Below are 20524 nucleotides of genomic sequence, written 5' to 3'. Positions count from 1 at the left end.
TATCTCAGGTTTTCCAAGTTCACCTTTCTTGGTTTTCTGAGCCTTGAACTTGGCACCATTGAAACTGCCTGAATTTGATCTGTGAGTCTCTTGCTGTTGCCAGAACGCTGCCTGACTGTGTGCTGCCTCAACTGTGCCATTTCCCTTTCCAACTGCTAGCCTCACAATGATTCCTTCTAGCGTCAAGCAATGAGGCAGAAATCTCACTGCCTGCTCTATGCTGGGTTCTGGTGGGTGAATTTAGGAACAAGCCCATTAAAGGATGGGAAAAGACACAAAATGAAAAATAAACGGGAGAAATTGTGCACCAACATACCAGGGAAGACAGCATTGTTCCACTTGTCTTCAAAGTAAAATTCCCAGCTATGGCTAGTGCCACATTCTGGTTAATTGCACTGGTCCCTTCTTGCTCTTCATCTGAGCCATTGGTACGATTTTTTCCACTGCGGGCATCTGCAGCTGCAATTAAAATACTATTGGTCTTACCATATGATCCAGCAATCATGTTCCTTGGTATTTACCCAAAGGACTTGAAAACTTATGTCCACACAAAAATCTGCACATGGCTGCTTATAGCAGCTTTATTCATAATTGCCACAACTTGGAAGCAACCAAGATGTCCTCCAGTAGGTAAATGGATGAATAAACTGTGGCACATCCGGACAATGTGCTAGAAAGAAATGAGCTGTTAAGCCATGAAAAGGCGAGGAGGAAACTTAAACGCATATTAATAAGTGAAAGAAGCCCATCTGAAAAGGCTACATACTGTGTGATTCCAACTACACGACATTCTGGAAAAGGCAAGACTATAGAGACAGTAAGAAGTTCAGTGGTTGCCAGGGGTTGGGGGAAGGGAGGGATGAATAGGCAGAGCACAGAAGAATTTTAGGGCAGAGAAACTAATTTGTATGATACTACAATGCTGGATACATATCATTATACATTTGTCCAAACCCTCAGAATGTACAACACCAAGAGTGAAAGCTAATGTAAATTATGAATTTGGGGTGATTACGATGTCTCAATGTAGGTTTATCTATTGTAACAAATGCACCCCTCTGGCGGGGGATGCTGGTAATGGGGAGGCTGTGCATGTGCGCAGGCAGGGGGTGTATGGGAAACCTCTGGACCTTCCTCTCAATTTTGCTATAAACCCAAAACTGCTCTAAAAAATAAAGTCTTAAAAAAATCTTTCTTGCCATCAAGCCAAAGATGGTATTACCCTATGTTCCCTACCCACTGCCCCATGTGTGACTGATACTTAGTTACTAAGGTCAGCACAGTCATTTTAAACCTGAAATTTAGCATTATTTATCTGCTACAGGAAAATAGCATCTATTTATCACCTGTTTATTCCTGTTTAGCATCTATAGGAAAAAGTAGGCAGTCTAATAAAAGAGAGAACATGTCCAGCACAAGATTAGGCTAGAAGTTAATTTTTCAAACTGAAAAAAAATTTCAAAGCTTTCATAACACTGTTCTATAATATGATATTTTTACTTCATTCGTATATTTCAAATAATGACCAAATAGAAAGGAACCTATAATTACAGAATTAAAAGGTACCTTATAGAATAACAAGCTATTATCACAAATTCAGCAATAATTTATTAAAATTTGAATGTTTGAAATAAATGTTAATTTATTGTATCCATGTAATATAGATGTATCTACATTTATACATAGGTCTACATGTATGCAAACAAAATAAGGACCCACCATTTAAAAGGCTCATTTTAAGACCATTATGAATCATACACACAGAAAGTATTAATATTTGTTTAAGCAGTTTTGAGAAAAGTGTGTTAAAACACGTATGACTGATCCATTAAAAACCTGTAATTTTATTAGACCTGTCAACATTATAGTATTTTGACTTTCAATTTTTCATAAAAACTAGTGTCAACAGTATTTTCACCTGCCAAACTTATAAAAACAGAACTCAATTTTTAAAAATAATAATTCACTGTTGTTTTTAAGTCAGTTGAGTTTTTAAACAAATGGTGAAATGAAGAGATGTGGCAATTATTCAAGACCTGATAACTTTATCAGGATTAATGTGAGCATACGTTCTCATTTCCCCTAAATGTGCACAGGGTCATGGTTACAAGACAAGGAGAGGAGAGGACAGAAACATTTGCTGCCAAAATGCTTTTATAGAAGTTCTCTCATTTCATCTTTATCACAACCCTAAGATATAGGCATTGTTATCACATATTTACAACCGAGGAACGGAAGGGAAGGCATTAAAAGGCTGAGGAACTTTCCAAAGGTCATATATAGTAATAAACAGGCTGGAATTTGAATTCAGTTGTATCTTTTTTAAAAAATATACTGTATTCTTATTAGTATCAATCAAAAGATTTCATATGTAACAGATGCACTATATTACCTCTAATAATAGAATACTTATACTGTTTTCCCACTTGTCAGCTACATCATGACTGTAAAGTTCAGTGCACACGTAAAGAAACCATTGGAGACTTAAAAGGCTCAAAGACCATGTGCTGAAAAGTTTTGATCCCAAGTCACTGATTTGGAAAATTCTAATCAACAAGGAAGCTTAGGATAATGCATGCTAATGTGATTCCCTGCTTTGGGAACAAACAAATCACAGGTCTTCAAGTGAAACTTTCTTGAAAGGTCCAGGCCAAATCCTAGAAATGGTCTGCAAGTCACCTGCCATGCTCTGAATCGCATCTTTAAATCTTGAAGACAACTCTGTTCTCCGTTTGCCCTCCAGTCAGGCACTGCTACAGGAAGCTCCACGCACCTCACCCTGCAGCCGGCTCATCTCTTGTGCCAAGCTTGCTTCTGTAATTTCCCTGCCCATTTTTTTCCTCATTCTATGAGCTAAAGAATTGTCACCACAAGGATTTTAGAAATAATTTAGTCCCATAGGACACTTTGCATTTGCAGGAAGCAAGAAAACACAGATGGTTCTAAGATTCCGAGCATCATTGCTTCCAAGGATACTGGGCTCAATAAGCGTTCCTCGGGATCCTTCCTCAGTTGAGAGAACAAGCAACGTAATGTTTAAGAACTTCCCTTTGCTGAGGAAAAAGCAAGAACCACTCTGAAGTGGCCAGAATTGTGTGTGTGTGAGTGTGTGTTGTGGGGAGGGTAGGCAGATGGGCTTGTCTTTCTCAGGTCTCAGGTAAGATGCTCTTTTTTGGGAGAGGGTAGTTTTGTTTGTCTACATTCCCTAATCCACACAGTAACATGCAAATAAACCCAGGAGGTACACAAAGGCCTTTCAGACAATCTATCCTTTCCTCTTGTGGCCAAGTGGGAGATACTGACTTTCAACCTTAGAATGAGCCTCTTAGTGCCAAGGGCAAAATTCCTCTGCCGCGGCAGAATCTCCTAAGCGTGTCAGATACAATGCCTTTTTTTTTTTTTGCATGGTACAAGTGTTTAGACTCATTTGAGTCTGCTTCTTTCCTTAAAAGCTCATAAAAGAAAAAAGAGAAAAAAGGAACAACTTTATTTCAAGGCATTAGAGCACGGATCTCCAAAAGAAATAATTCTGTTATTATCTTATCCTTTGTGGTGTATGGTCTATAATGTTCATCATATACCAGCAGACCAATGAGTGAATGAATAAACAAACGATTTCTAAATGAAAAACATATACAGGTCTATGTGCCTTAAAAAAAAATACACTCATTGGGGCCTATGTTAAAAAAGTCGGTGTTGGGAATTGCTCACACAAGCATGTCAACACTGGAGCTAGTAACAGAAACCTCATTTTAGTGGGGCATTTGGCAAGCGCTCCCAACAATCAAAAGAAGGAAACAGAAGGCATTGTTACCTGTAAAGTCACAGAGCTGAGGCAAAGCATCCAAAATGATACCAACCAAAGGCAGGTAGAGGGCAGCAACTTTGACCTTCACCTCCGGTTTGACACAACGCGGGTCCAGGTCGTGAGAACTGAGCAGGCTGTGGATGGCACTGACAGCTTTCCTTTGCACTTTGCTGATCCTATTGGCACCACACAAAAAGCCAAAGGTTAGAGTGAAGCGAGGTTGACCAGAATGCTCCTAAACAATGGGGTGACGACATGAAAACCAAGCAAAGCAGGGTAGAGGCCTACAGAATCCAGAGAAAAACTGCCTGTGTTCTAGTCCTGGCTCTGCTGTTAGCATGATGTTTAACGTTCACCATGTTGTAGAATCAGTACTTCATTCCTTTTTATTGTTGAATAATATTCCATTGCATAGTCAGATCACATTTTATTTATGCATTCATCAATTGATGGACATTTGGGTTGTTTCTATTTTTGGGCTATTATGAATTATGAATGCTGCTATGAATATTTGTGTGTAAGTTTTTGTGTGGTTATAGGTTTTTTATTTCTCTTGGGTATCTACCTGAGGGTGGAATTACTGGATCATCTGGTAACTCTATATTTAACCTTTAGAGGAACCACCAAACTGTTCTCAACAGTGGCTACATCACTTTACATTCCCACTAGCAGTATAGGAAGGTTCTATTTTCTCTTTGCCAACACTTGTTATTATCTATCTTTTGTATTACAGCCATCCTAGTGGGTATGAAGGTGCTAGGAACTGAATGCTTGTGACCTGCCTCCCAAATTCATATGTTGAAACCTAAGCCCTAATGTGATGGTGTTTGGAGGTGGGGCCTTTGGGAGGGCTTCAGGTCATGACAGCAGAGCCCTCATGAATGAGATTAGTGCCTTTATAAAAGAGACCCCAGAGAGCTCCCTTGCCCCCTTCTGCCATGGGGGTGACACAGCAAGAAGATGGCCATCTGTGAACTAGGGCGTGGGTCCTCACAAGACACTGAATCTGCCAGCTCTTGATCTTGAACTTCCCAGCCTCCAGAACTGTGAGAAATAAATTTCTGTGGTTTATAAGCCACCTATTCTAAAAATATTCTATGATATTTTTGTTATAGCAGCCGAAAGGAACTAAGACAGAAGGGGTATTTAACTAGTTTTGATATACATTTCCCTGATGGCTAATTACGTTGAAAACCTTTTCACGTACTTATTGGTCACAGCTTCGTTGGAGAAATGTCTATTCTGATCCTTTGCCCTTTAAAAAACTGAGTTATCTGTTCTTTTATTATTGAGTTGTAAGATTTTAAAAATATATTTTAGATACAAATCCCTTATTAGATCTATGATTTGCAAATATTTTCTCCCATTCTGTTTGGTGTCTTTTCACTTTCTTAATGATGTCCTATAAAGCATAGACATTTCCATTTTAATGAAGTCTAACTTATCTCTTTTGCTGGGTGTATTTTTTATGTCAGATCTAAGAAACTACTGCCTAATCAAATTTCATGAAGATTACCCCTAAGATTTCATCTAAGAGTTTTATAGTTTTAACACTTACAATTAGGTCTTTCATCCATTTTGAGTTAACTTTTGTATATGGTGTGAGATAGGGGTCCAACTTCATTCTTTTGGATGTGGATATCCAGTTTTCCCAGCACCATTTGTTGAAAACACTATGTTTTTGCCATTGATTTTTTTCGCACTCTTGTTGAAAAATCAGTTGACTATAAATGTAAGGATTCATTTAGAGACTCAATTCAATTTCATTAATTTACACAGATCTATCCTTATGTCAGAACCACACAGTCTTGACTACTTTTGCTTTGTAGTAAGTTTTGAAATTGGGACATGTGAGTCCTCCAATTTTGTTCTTCTTTTGCAAGACTGTTTTGGCTATATTGGAGTCCCTCGAATTTCCACATGAATTTTAGTATCAGCCTGTCAATTTCTGTAAGGGCCAGCTGGAATGTTGAGAGGAATTGCACTGAATTTGTAGATCAATTTAGGGAGTATTGCCATCTTAACAATATTAAATTTTCTGATCCATGAATACGTCATGCCTCTCGATTTATTTAGATCTATTTCTTTCTAAAGTGTTTTGTAGTTTTCATTGTACAAGTCTTGTACTTCTTTTGTTAAATTTATTCCTAAGAATTTTACTCTTTTGATGCTACTTTAAGTGGAATTTTTCTTTTAATTTCATATTGTTCATTTCAGGAGTATAGAAATACAGTTAGTTTTTGTATATTGATCTTATACCCTGCAACCCTGCTGAACTCACTTATTACCTTTTTTTTTTTTTAACAGTAGGTCCTTGTTGGTTATTTTAAATATAGCAGTATGTACATGTCAATCCCAAACTCCCAGTCTATCCCTCCCTCCCACCCTTCCCCCCGGTAACCATAAGTTCATTCTCTAAGTCCGTGAGTCGCTTATTACCTTTAATAGTTCTTTTAGTGGGTTCTTTAGGATTTTCTATAAACAAATCATGTCATCTGTGAATAGAGATAGCTTTACTTCTTCCTTTCTGATATGTATGCCTTTTATTTCATTTTTTTGTCTAACTTCTCTGAGTAGAACTTCCAGTACAATGTTGAATAGAAGAAGCAAGAGTGGACATTGTCTTGCTCCTGACCTTAGAAAGAAAGTATTCAGTTTTTCACCAATAAGTATGATGTTAGCTGTGGGTTTTTCACAGATGCCTTTATCAGGTTGGGGAAATTCTCATATATTCCTAAAGGGTGTGTGAAGTGTCTTTTTTCAGGAAGAGTTAACGGATTTTGTCAAATGCTTTTTTTCAAATTTTTAATTTTATATTGGAGTATAGTTGATTAACAATGTTGTGATAGTTTCAGGTGTACAGCAAAGTGATTCAGTTATACTTATACATGTATGTCTATTCTTTTTCAAATTCTTTTCCCATTTAGGTTGTTACATAATATTGAGCAGAGTTCCCTGTGCTATATAGTAGGTCCTTGTTGGTTATCCATTTTAAATATAGCAGTGTGTACATGTCAATCCCAAACTCCCCAGCTATCCCTTCCCCCAACCCTTCCCCCCTAGTAACCACAAGTTGGTTCTCTAAGTGTGGGAGTCTGTTTCTGTTTTGTAAATAAGTTCATTTGTATCATTTCTTTTTAGATTTTGCATAAGCAATATCATACGATATTTCTCTTTCTCTGTCTGACTTACTTCACTCAGTATTTATTCACCTATTGAGATGACTGAGTGGGTTTTATCCTTTATTCTCCTCATATAATGTATTGCATCAATTGATTTTCAGATGCTAAACCAATCTTGCATTCCTGGGATAAACCCTACCTAGCCATGGTGTACAATCCTTTTTATATGTTGTTGGGTGCAGTCTGCCAGTATTTTTTGAGGATATTTATATCAATATTCATATTTGTCTGCAGTTCTCTCCTGATGTCTTTGTCTGCTTTTGCCATCAGGGTAATGCTGCTTTTATAGGATGAGCTGGGACGTGTTCTCTCCTCTTCTATTTTTTTGGAAGAGTGTGTGAAGGATTGGAATTAATTCTTTAAACATTTGGTAGCATAACACAAAGATGCTAGATAATTTCCACATTCTGGAAAACCACTATGGATTTAATGATATGTGGATGTTTGTGGATACCCCCAGGTAAGGGGGGCTCCAGAGAGATCCATTAGAAACTAGACCTGTGGCTCCTTTTCAGGAGTTCAGGTACTGAGATGTGTCCCACTGGCCTTGCGCCTCATATGGGCAGGTGTTGGTGAGTCTACTAATTACATTGGCAGCAAAAGGAAATACTGATCAAAAGGAAATATTGTCAAAGGATAAGATGTTTCTGAGATTTTCACCCACATGGTAAAGTCCGTGATGGTATTTTTAATGACTCTCCAGGAGAGTAACTGACAACACCGCGATCAGGGATTACTGTGTCGCCAAAGGAGTGGCACTCTTAATTAGTTTCCTCTGGGGGTGGGTAGAAAAGGTACCTTGTGTGTATTTGTGTGTGTGTACACGTGTGAAGAATGTACCTACCTGATTGAACATAATCACATCATGGCTTCTGAACATACTCTACTCTGTTGCTAGTATTTAAAATAACAGCAACAATTTTAGGAGGAATCAAAACAGATGTAAAGGCTGTTTCCTTAGACATTTCACTAGAAGAGAAATGGAAAATAGAAAGTACCGTTTATGTAAATACTAAAGAGCACTTTTAGAAATCACGTAAATCCATGCTATTAAAGGACAATTGAGACAAAGCATGTGTGTGTGTGTGTGTGTGTGTGTGTCTGTGTCTGTGTGTCTGTGTGTCTGTGTGTGTATGAAGGCAATTTTCTTTGTGCATAAGCCTTCTTCTCAGCGCCTTTCAGCACATTTGTCAGGACACTTTGTGTTGCTGTGGAAATTTATGTTAGCTACAGAGTAGAAAGTTCTATTGAGAAAACTGAGAGGAGTTTAGTTAGGGTTGAGAGAAGACGATGAAATTGAAGCCTTGGAAAATGAAGCTCTCTAAGGATACACTTGACACCTGAATTTCTGGAAGGAGGCAGAATTCTGAGCTAAGAACATCAGACTTCCCACAACGACCTGCTGGGCGACAGAGACCTACATTCACTTAGGTAATATCAGGATGGGCAAAGCGCTTAGGACACATTTGTTATTGAAGTTACACAATCTTGTGCTCCTGCAATTGTTTCATACAAGGATGTCCTGTTTTTGCCACAAAATTACAAGCACTTCGAGAGAACTTGAGAGTTTCCAATCAGACAAGAATCTATAACATACAGCCATGCTGCCGTTAGTCAGCGTACTCTATTCCAGTGTCCTCTATTAGCAGAGGAAGGAAGAACGTAGGCATTGGAGGAGTAGGTTCCCAGGCAGGGAGGTGATGTGGTATAGGAGGGTGGGCCCTGAGGAGGGACTCTCAAGACCATGGCTCTAGACTTGGCTGTGCTATGTAACTTTTGGCAAGTTCCTTCAGTTCTGTGGGCCTCATGTGAACACCAAAAGGGCTGAACCTAAATTATTTTCCAATCCTAAGGCTCCTTGGATTTGAGCCCCTGAATGGTGAGCTCTCTGGGGGCAAGGGATTTTGTCTGTTTTGTGCATTGAAATATCTCTGATATATTCCAACACTCAACTATGTCTGCCCCATGGTAGGCATTCAGTAATTGCTGAATGGAACGTGTAGTATTGTGGAAGGCATCATCTGCTTCTGTCCAGTCAGGTCTGATCCTTTGGGCTTATGGAGCAGAGGAAAAGAAGGAAAGAAGTCCCAGTTCATTGACTTCAAGTCCAGATATTGCCACGTGCCTACAGGTGATCAGGTTTATAAGCAGTGAAAGAACGTGTAAGCCCTGGACCTGTGGCATCTCTCTTAGACTGGGAAGGTCTTTTTGCAAGAAACCTAATCTGGACACGGGGCAACTACCTTCTCATCAGTGGCCACTTCCTTTGTTAGCACTGATCCAAACGGCACCTGGCTGCTGCCTCTGTGCGCACACATCACCCAAGGCACGCACTAAAAACAGTGCTCCTGCTTCTAAGGAGCTCACGAATCAGCATCCCTGGGAAACCTAGTAGAATTGGAAACTTCCTCTCAAAGAATAGGAGGTTGAAAAGAGCTATTTTATGGTTTCTCTCCCTACCCCGTGCCTTTCCACATTCCTATAGCAGCATTTTCTCTAAACGTGTCTGCTTCTACTCTTTGGAACTGGTGAATGGCGGAGATTTTCGCCAAGCAAGAGAGGCTGAACTGCAAACTTTAGTAAGGAGCAGCTTTTTTTTTTTCCTTTGTGTTCCATTATAAATGTCTGAAACATACCCTTCCCCTTCGGCATCCAGGGCAGCGGCCAGCTCGGTAAAGAGAAGCCCAGTGAGGAAGTGCTGCTGGCGGTACTCTGGTGTCAGATCAAACATGCTGGCAATCTTCTGGTCCTGGAAACTGGAGCAGGAGCTGGAGTTCTACAGAAATGCAAGGAGCAGTTCTATGAGTGACAAGAACCGGAATTAAAATCATGATGGCTAGTGTTTATTGAGCACATGCTATGGCCAGGCTCTGTAGGCACGATGCAGTGAAGCAGGTACCACTTGTGTCCCCATGTGACAGATGAAGAAACTGAGACTTAGAGCGTTCACTCTGCATTCCCAGCAAAGAGGATTGAAATCCTAGGATCACATCTGGACAGGGAAATGGGGACTCTATCCAATGCTATGGCTGTGAGCAGGTGATTCCTCTGTAACCAACTGCCCCCTTTATTTAAGGCTCCTGTTACACTTCTGAAGATGGCTTACATACATTCTCTGAGTTTTGCTGGCCTGGAAACCAGAAGCAGCGTCAGGCAGGGAAGTGTCAGATTGACCAGTCCTGGGCAATTCCTGTGTTCTTATCTTGGGGTCATATTTTATATGTCACTAGGAGAATCCAAAATGTCTCTGGAGGGCTTCCCTGGTGGCGCAGTGGTTGAGAGTCCGCCTGCCGATGCAGGGGACACGGGTTCGTGCCCCGGTCTGGGAAGATCCCACATGCCGCAGAGCGGCTGCGCCCGTGAGCCATGGCCGCTGCGCCTGCGCGTCCGGAGCCTGTGCTCCGCAACGGGAGAGGCCACAACAGTGAGAGGCCCGCGTACTGCAAAAAAAAAAAAAAAAGTCTCTGGAAAGCCTTTCCAGTTTGGTGAGGCTGGGGCAGTCAGAAGGGGAGTGTGGGAGACGACCCAGGGCAGAGCTGGCACGTCTGGAACAGCTGCTTGTCAGTGAGCTCTTTCCCAGTTCACAGGAAGATGGTCATGCAGTGCACATCTGGATCATGTCATTTGGCATGAATAGCTAAGAGTTTTAAAAAATTATTAAGACAAGCCTTCTCCTTTGGGCTAGTATTCAAGGAATATGCATCAGAAAGAAAAGCTAAGAAGAAGAAATCTTGCCTGCTGCTCTGAGCTACTGATTTGTTCCCTATAAATGGAATGTGACTATTAAACAGCATTTCTTTAAAGTTTTTCTAGAGGACACTAGTCCCCCGAATCATCGATGGAGGAAAAAAAAGATTTCCAGAGTCCAGTCATATTGGGAATCACTGCTTATCCTACACAGCCTCCCATTTCCTCTCCTACCCCACAGGCATTTATAATTTATATGAACAAGTTAGAGACACTTGGATGTCCTACTGCAAAGAAACCTGTTAACACAGGGTTTTCAAAATGGATTTGTCTTTGGAATTCTGTATTTGCATAATACCTCTTAACATCCTGTAGAATCTGGGGCCCACCAAACTTAACCTGCAAAATATTGTTCTACAAAAAAAGATTGGCCATGTCAGTCAAAGCCTCATCTCTAAATTTTAATACAACTGTTACTCTTCTGGGCTGATGAAGAAAAAGACTTGTTGGAAATACACTCTCTATAAAACAGAACATTGATTAGTTTACAATGAGATCTTTTTAGTGTTTCAAGAGCTAAATTATCTGGAATATGATTCAAGGAGGAATCATCTCATGCCGAATTCCATTCTAAAGCAGAAACAGCAGAAAGTTCTAGGATCGTTCAAAGATATAATATCCATGTTAAAAACCACTACTAGATCATTTGGGAATCAATATAAAGGAAGCTGTCATTTCTTAAATTTTATGGTGTTGAGGTTTAGGAAAAGGGAAATGAGCAAAGGAGACTGTCAAGCTAGAGTGGAAAGATGACTTTCAGACAAAAGGAAGATCTGTGACTTTTCTATGAATTACACATTTTTCGTAGTGCACATGGATTCCTTTTGCTCTACTTGACCTCAGCAGGGATCCTTGGACCTAGGAAGAAAACAATCACGTAGCTTGTAAATGATTAGTCAGATGGCACAACTACGGGCATACTTGTGTGCATCTGGATCAACTGATCTGGCTTGAATAGCTCAATGTTTCTTCTAATTAAGACGACCAATCTTTACAGGAATAAATGACTAAACTAAGCTATTTCAATGAAATAGCTTAAACAATTTTTCCAGTTAGCCAATTACCTGGGAAGATATGGAGGGACAGGGAGACGCTGGAGCAGTATCAGTATTCATAAAGAAGAGGTTCAGATTGAGGTAATGTTCGTGGCTGCAGAGAATTCTCAGGAACTCTAGCCTCATGGAAATGAGCATTGGAAGGTTGTTGAGCTTGGCTGACAGCTGGGAAGAAAAATGAGGAGAGAAAAGAGGTGTTTAAGGTGAATGGAGTTGAGGTTGACAGACACAAAAATATCCTTTCTCCCCAGATTAAGGCAATCAATCGAATAAAAACGAATGGGACACGGCAACAGATGTCAAACTCTGCATTACCGGGAGGCCCAGTAAATTTTCATCCATTACTGTTCCCTTTAATGATTCTAGTCTAACAGCTGTCTGAAATGAGGATGCTTACTGCGACTCCCACCCGTCAAATCTCTAAGACCGTGGCAAGCCTGTGTTAAAAATAATCTGGAGGTATGTCTTCAGTGTAACACGATATAATTTCACAAAAATCCCACTGTGTCTGAGAAACTAAATGAAAAGAGTTGACCCTACATGGGGTCACACAAAACTAATGGAATAGGACTGGATGACTTCAACGCCACAAGTGTTCTTTTGTGGTTTCTAATTAAAGGTCCCCCTGGGAAGTTCTCAAACCAGTTCCCTAGATGAAGGCATCAAATTACTTAGAATCTAAGTATGTAGTCCCTGCATAACAACCAAGGAGTTTGCCCCAGAGTGGGAGAGGAGGAAGTGGAGGAGAAAGAAAGAGAAAGCTGGAAGAGTTTCCAGGAAAAATCTTCCCTTAAACAAACCAACCCTGAAATAAGCAATGAAAAGCTGGCAAAGGTGACAGTCTGGAAGAGATCTCTTGCTTCCCTCAGGTAGGTTGACAATTGAAGGACCGAGACTCTATGGGCTGTGACTCAGAGACTTCTTCCCTTAAGGCAAAGCAAGGAAAGGAGGGTCTTGATGGACCTTCTACCTCTCAATGTATCATTATAAATACTCTGCTGCTGCAGCACAGGAAACCAAGCATCTCATCCTTACACATGGCCATGCCTCCTCTTCATGCACTTTAAGAGCAGTTTTATAAACTATACAATTTAAATGAGCACATATTTTCAGTCATTTTAGGAAAAGCCATTGTGTTATGGCATTTTGCCTATAGAATCTGCAGTTAGACAGTTACTGGAAACAAATGAATACCATTATGTATTATAGAAGAAAACAGAATATATACTTCTCTGTAAAAACATTTACCAGAACCCGTACTCTTGTCAATGTGCATTACTGGCTGATTTTGGACCAATGGGAACACCAGCAAATTGAACTGATTAGAACTCGGTCTTATGCCCATCACTTAATGGCCACTCACAAAGTTGTTGGGTCAAGCCAGCTAATAGAATTTGAAAGCACAAGATTTTTTTTTTTTTTACATTTGAATAAGCCTGTTTTAGATCTTTTATTTAAATTATTGTTTTAACATCTTTATTGGAGTATAATTGCTTTACAATGGTGTGTTAGTTCTGCTGTATAACAAAGTGAATCAGCTATACATATACATACATCCCCATATTTCCTCCCTCTTGTATCTCCCTCCCACCCTCCCTATCCCACCCCTCTAGGTGGACACAAAGCGCCGAGCTGATCTCCCTGTGCTATGTGGCTGCTTCCCACTAGCTGTTTTCTATTTGGTAGTGGATATATGACCATGCCACTCTCTCACTTTGTCCCAGCTTACCCTTCCCCCTCCCCGTGTCCTCAAGTCCATTCTCTAGTAGGTCTGCATCTTTATTCCCATCCTTCCCCTAGGTTCTTCATGACCTTTTTTTTTCTTTTTTTTTAGATTCCATATATATGTGTTAGCATACAGTATTTGTTTTTCTCTTTCTGACTTACTTCACTCCGTATGACAGTCTCTAGGTCCATCCACCTCACTACAAATAACTCAATTTCGTTTCTTTTTATGGCTGAGGAATATTCCATTGTATATATGTGCCACATCTTCTTTATCCATTCATCTGTCGATGGGCACTTAGGTTGCTTCCATCTCCTGGCTATTGTAAATACAGCTGCAATGAACATTTTGGTACATGACTCTTTTTGAATTATCGTTTTCTCAGGGTGTATTGCCAGCAGTGGGATTGCTGGGTCATATGGTAGTTCTATTTTTAGTTTTTTGAGGAACCTCCATACTGTTCTCCATAGTGGCTGTATCAATTTACATTCCCACCAACAGTGCAAGAGGGTTCCCTTTTCTCCACACCCTCTCCAGCATTTACTGTTTGTAGATTTTTTGATGATGGCCATTCTGAGTGGTGTGACATGATACCTCATTGTAGTTTTGATTTGCATTTCTCTAATGACTAGTGATGTTGAGCATTCTTTCATGTGTTTGTTGGCAATCTATATATCTTCTTTGGAGAAATGTCTATTTAGGTCTTCTGCCGATTTCTGGATTGGGTTGTTTGTTTTTTTGATATTGAGCTGTATAAACTGCCTGTATATTTTGGAGATTAATCCTTTGTCAGTTGCTTTGTTTGCAAATATTTTCTCCCATTCTGAGGGTCGTCTTTTCGTCTTGTTTATGGTTTCCTTTGCTGTGCAAAAGCTTTTAACTTTCATTAGGTCCCATTTGTTTATTTTTGTTTTTATTTCCATTTCTCTAGGAGATGGGTCAAAAAGGATCTTGCTGTGATTTATGTCATAGAGTGTTCTGTCTATGCTTTCCTCTAAGAGTTTTATAGTGTCTGGCCTTACATTTAGGTCTTTAATCCATTTTGAGTTTATTTTTGTGTATGGTGTTAGAGAGTGCTCTAATTTTATTCTTTTACATGTAGCTGTCCAGTTTTTCCAGCACCACTTATTGAAGAGGCTGTCTTTTCTCCATTGTATATTCTTGCCTCGTTTATCAAAGATAATGTGATCATATGTGCATGGGTTTCTCTCTGGGCTTTCTATCCTATTTCTATCCATTGATCTATATTTCTGTTTTTGTGCCAGTACCATACTGTCTTGATTACTGTAGCTTTGTAGTATAGTCTGAAGTCAGAGAGCCTGATTCCCACAGCTACGTTTTTCTTTCTCAAGATTGCTTTGGCTATTCGGGGTCTTTTGTGTTTCCATACAAATTGTGAAATTTTTTGTTCTAGTTCTGTGAAAAATGACATTGGTAGTTTGAGAGGGATTGCACTGAATCTGTAGATTGCTTTGGGCAGTATAGTCGTTTTCACAATGTTGATTCTTCCAATCCAAGAACATGGTATATCTCTCCATCTGTTTGTATCATCTATAATTTCTTTCATCAGTGTCTTATAGTTTTCTGCATACAGGTCTTTTGTCTCCTTAGGTAGGTTTATTCCTAGGTGTGTTATTCATTTTGTTGCTATGGTAAATGGGAGTGTTTCCTTAATTTCACTTTCAGATTTTTCATCATTAGTGTATAGGAATGCAAGAGAATTCTGTGCATTAATTTTCTATCCTGCTACTTTACCAAATTCATTGATTGGCTCTAGTAGTTTTCTGGTAGCATCTTTAGGATTTTCTATGTATAGTATCATGTCATCTGCAAACAGTGACAGTTTTACTTCTTCTTTTCCGATTTGGATTCCTTTTATTTCTTTTTATTCTCTGATTGCTGTGGCTAAAACTTCCAAAACTATGTTGAATAATAGTGGTGAGAGTGGGCAACCTTGTCTTATTCCTGATCTTAGTGGAAATGGTTTCAGTTTTTCACCATTGAGAATGATGTTGACTGTGGGTTTGTCATATATGGCCTTGTCATACATGGCCTTTATTATGTTGAGGTAAGTTCTCTCTATTCCTACTTTCTGGAGGGTTTTTATCGTCAATGGGTGTTGAATTTTGTCAAAAGCTTTTTCTGCATCTATTGAGATGATCATATGGTTTTTAGTCTTCAGTTTGTTAATATGGTGTATCACATTGATTGATCTGCGTATATTGAAGAATCCTTGCATTCCTGGGATAAACCCCACTTGATCATGGTGTATGATCCTTCTAATGTGCTGCTGGATTCTGTTTGCTAGAATTTTGTTGAGGATTTTTGCATCTATGTTCATCAGTTACATTGGTCTGTAGTTTTCTTTTTTTGTGACATCTCTGTCTGGTTTTGGTGTCAGGGTGATGGTGGCCTCATAGAATGAGTTTGGGAGTGTTCCTCCCTCTGCTATATTTTGGAAGAGTTTGAGAAGGATAGGTGTTAGCTCTTCTCTAAATGTTTGATAGAATTTGCCTGTGAAGCCATCTGGTCCTGGGCTTTTGTTTGTTGGAAGATTTCTAATCACAGTTTCAATTTCAGTGCTTGTGATTGGTCTGTTTGTATTTTCTATGAAAGCACAAGATATTTGCATTTGAAAGAAGACCACGTTGTGGCCATCTTTCATAAGTCCCTTGAAACTTCCATGAAGACAGAAATTTCAAAAATAATTTTAGCAATGTTTAGGAAAGAGTAAAGTGCAGTTCCCAAAACATCCTTTGCAAAGGTCAGGACCCAAAGCAGTAGCCTCGGTGGCCCAGTTTTCACAAGGATCTTGCTAAGTCAGTTTAGCCAGAATCCCTCACCCTTAATATCTGATCACTCTTGAGATCTGACCAAATTCCTCATCCCACACCATCCCCCAGGTGGTATATGATCACCTGGCCTGCCTTCAGCAAAATCCTGTTAGGTTAGTTTGGCCAGAATTCTTCCTTTACCCCTGATGTTTCCTCTTAGTAATTTTTCATCCACTGACTATTCCTACCCTGTTCCTTGGCTATAAATTGGCATTTTTCCTGTTGTATTCAGAGTTGAACACAATCTCTCTCCCCTACTGAAAAACTGTGGTGCAGTGGTCCCTACCCTATCACGATGGTCCTGAATAAAGTCTGCCTTACAGATTACCACGTGTCATGCATAAATTTTTTCTTTAACAGAGGCTAACCCTGGGCTTATAGTGGTGTTCCAGTATCTCCTTTCCATATATTCAACTTCAAGTTTTGAAAAACATATTAATTTATATTTGCAATTCATCCAGTGACCTGCCATCCTAAACACCTGAGGGGGATGGCAAAGAGAAATGGCACATTCCTCCACCACTCCAATCTGGTGGGATAGGGACAGAAGATCAATGCAGGGTCAGGAGGTCAGGCTGCACAAGATGTTGGTGCTCTGGGACTTCTGATGTTTCCTTAGGATTCGCTTTGTATAAGTCATCTTCCGTATTAGGAGTGTCTTTAGAATAGTCATGGTCTTTTTACTGGGGAGAGGAGATCCTTTTATTTTACAGATGAGGAAATGAGACCCATAGAAATGTAATGACTTATCTAAGGTCACTAATTTCCTAGATAAGAAATTTAATGACTTATCTAAGGTGCAGAGTAATTAACCTACTGTACCTCGAGTTAGGTAGCCATGGCTCTTTCTTCCCTGGAGAAGTTACATAACTCCTCTAAATTTCAGCCTTATAATCTGCAAAATGTTGACAATGACACCTTGCAAGGATCAAATGATACAATTTCTATAAAGTGCTTAACACAGTGCTTTGTCCAGGGGTGGAAGAAACCGGGGTGGTGACAGTGATGGTGATGGTGGAGGTGGTGGGTGGTGATACTGGTGGTAGTGAAGACAGTGGTGGCGGGTAGTGATGTTAGTGGCAAGGATAGTGGTGGTGGTCCTAACGTAGGAATATGGAAGGAAAGGAGCAGCAGCAATAATAACTGCTACTTACATTTCTATTGTTGGGACAGTATGAGGAGGATAGAGAACAAAAGAAGAATTCCATTTGAAAAATCTGGGGCACTGATAAGATGCTCCTGGATTATAAAATACGGTCGGCCCTCTGTATCCACAGTTTCTGTATCCATGCGTACAACCAACTGAGAATTGAAAACTATTCAGAAAAAAAAAAATCCAGAGAATTCCAAAAAGCAAACCTTGAATTTGTACTGGCGACTAGTTATATAGAATTTACATTATACTTGATATTATAAGTAATCCAGAGATGAGTTAAAGTATGTGGGAGGATGTATGTAAATTATTTGCCAATACTATGCTATTTTATAGAAGGGACTTGAGCATCCATGAATTTTGGTATCCTTGGGGGAGCTGGGAGGGGTCCTGGAACCAATCCTCCACAGATACACCAGAGGACAGTATTTGCTTCGTGCCAGGTCAAATTCAGTCTCTTTGATTTTACCAGGGTTCTTTAATGTCAGAATTTCACAACTACAATTTAATTACCCTGATAGGAGAAAAGAGACCTCATATTTTCAGTTCTATACCTGGTCAAAGACTGAATGCTACAGTCATGTAATTTCTGTTAAATAATTGAAGAAAGCAACTCATATCACTAACACATTTCAATTCCCGTAGATTAACTTGCTGGCTCTTCTGTGCTGGGTTGGTAAATGCTTCAGGAATTCACACAAACCAGTGTGTCTACAGACGTCCATGGCACAAAACAACTGACTTGAAGAATATACCACAAAACCCAGAATGTACAAGAGTCAAGTTGCCTAAATTGGCAGTGAACAAAAGAGCATGCCACGGCAATCAGCATCACATCAGATGGGAAGGAACCAGAACGACAGGGCTGGGTCTGAGGGAACACTCACCTGGTTGCAATAATGTTTGATGAGGTTAAACACAAAGCCACGATCCATGAGTGAGAGGAGGTCATACAAGAAGAAAGCCAGGCTGATGTTGATCTTTTCCGCCTGTTCAATTTCCTTAAAAACAAACATACAAACACCCACATCATTTGGTGGTAAACCCTGGTCATAAACTCCCAGGTCTCTGATGGGAAAGTTGGGAGAGGCAGGTCCTATGTTTTTAGCCAGTGTCCCTCTGGAAGATACTGAGCAAAGCAGGTAACCCTGCAAAACTATAGCAAATGTAACTTAGAACTTAATTGATGCCATGAGTGTTGAATGAAGTAATTCCTTATCTACTGTTAATATTTAGATACATTTCCTTCTAGGCTTTTTTTCCTACGTGCATATTTATTTGTATATAATTGAGCTCATTCTCTATCTACAACAGGGTCCTGAATTTATTCATTCAACATTATACTATGAACATTTTCCCACATTCTGGTTTCTCATATTTCTTATATTTCTTTATATTGCTCTACTATAACTTATTTAATTCTGGTAACTATTGTTTTGGCAAAACTAACTTGAAATGTATTCACTATCTTCAATGAGATAGACTCAATTTGTAAGGACTGTTGCAGAAAATCTAGTCAGGATACAAGAACCAGTTTTTACTTAAGGATTTTTCTTTTTTTTTTTTTTGCGGTACGCGGGCCTCTCACTGTTGTGGCCTCTCCCATTGCGGAGCACAGGCTCCGGATGCGCAGGCTCAGAGGCCATGGCTCACGGGCCCATCTGCTCCGCGGCATGTGGGATCCTCCCGGACCGGGGCACGAACCCGTGTCCCCTGCATCGGCAGGCGGACTCTCAACCACTGCGCCACCAGGGAAGCCAGGATTTTTTTTTTTCTCCAATTAGACAGCATTCTCAGCTTAAGAGAGGTCAGAGTCATACATGGTCAACTCTTGCATGAATTGAGGCCATGGTTTTGTTTGTATTACTTCTCAGTGCTCATATTTATGAGGGATTTTCATAGCACTTCAGAGCAATTGGGGATTCCCTTTTTCATGTTTATGTCCTTTATTCTCAGAAGTATAAATCAATTTGCTCTGACACTACTGAAAATATGATTTTAAAATATGTTCCTCTTGTTATCATGTACAGTTTGCAAATTCAGGCCAAGCTGACCAGCCACTGGCATGGATGGAGACTTGGTAGTTTCCACAGTTACCATGGAGTGGCAAGTCCTCATGCTTTTAGCATCCTCCACATGGACGACTCCTTAAGAGACTGAATATTCTGGGCTTGGAATCTTCAGTCTTGACTTTGCTGCTAGCTGTGTGACTTTTGGAAAATTTATCAACCTCACTGTGCCTCATTTTTCATGCCTGCCAAAATGGAGACACCATTGCCACTCTCACAAAGTTTGCCATAAGAAATAACCAAATGGAAATTTCTTCTCCTGAGTATTTGTATGGTAGCATACAAATTCTTCATAATGATAAAGGTATTAATAATGATCACTGCTGCTTCAAATTTTATAGAATTTTTTTTTTTTTTTTTTTTTGCAGTACGTGGGCCTCTCACTGTTGTGGCCTCTCCTGTTGCGGAGCACGGGCTCTGGACACGCAGGCTCAGTGGCCATGGCTCACGGGCCCAGCCGCTCCGCGGCATGTGGGATCCTCCCGGACTGGGGCACGAACCAGTATCCCCTGCATCGGCAGGCGGACTCTCAACCACTGCGCCACCAGGGAAGCCCCTAGAATTTTAAATTCTGCTTCAAATTTTAGAATTTTGTTTTATTTCATTTTACATATTTTTTTACTTTGTACTTTGAAATAATTTCAAACTTAAGGAAAAGGTGCAAGAATAGTAAAAAGAACTCCTTTAATTAGACGCATCAATACTTGACATTTTGCTACATTTGCTTTATCATTCTCTCTGCATATACAATTTTTTTTCTGAACCATTTGAGAGTACGTTGCAAATATCATGCCCATTTACCTCATAATACTTCAGGGTATATTTCCTAAGAATAAGAATATTATCTCTTGTAGCTACATTGATATAATAATTTAAACTATTGTAATTCCATATTGTAATTTCTTGCTAGCAGTCCCCAGCCCCACCCCAGGGTCCTGTCCAGTATAACA

General features: G+C 39.8%; 1 protein-coding gene across 2 annotated transcripts in view; it reads right to left on the bottom strand.

Moving 5' to 3' along the window:
* Nucleotides 1–20524, bottom strand: part of DOCK8 (dedicator of cytokinesis 8) — a 223446-nt gene that overhangs the window by 42470 nt on the left and 160452 nt on the right. For both annotated transcript variants that reach the window (XM_060155013.1, XM_060155015.1), the window contains exons 26-30: nucleotides 18393–18506; nucleotides 11802–11957; nucleotides 9627–9766; nucleotides 3815–3984; nucleotides 317–459 (exon numbers count right to left, since the gene is read on the bottom strand). In XM_060155013.1, the coding sequence (XP_060010996.1) occupies nucleotides 317–459; nucleotides 3815–3984; nucleotides 9627–9766; nucleotides 11802–11957; nucleotides 18393–18506 (723 nt within the window). The remainder of the gene's footprint in view (nucleotides 1–316; nucleotides 460–3814; nucleotides 3985–9626; nucleotides 9767–11801; nucleotides 11958–18392; nucleotides 18507–20524) is intronic.

Source organism: Lagenorhynchus albirostris, chromosome 7 (genome assembly GCF_949774975.1).
Source record: "Lagenorhynchus albirostris chromosome 7, mLagAlb1.1, whole genome shotgun sequence".
NCBI classification, from domain to species: Eukaryota; Metazoa; Chordata; class Mammalia; order Artiodactyla; family Delphinidae; genus Lagenorhynchus; species Lagenorhynchus albirostris.
This window is presented reverse-complemented; position numbering and strand designations above follow the sequence as displayed.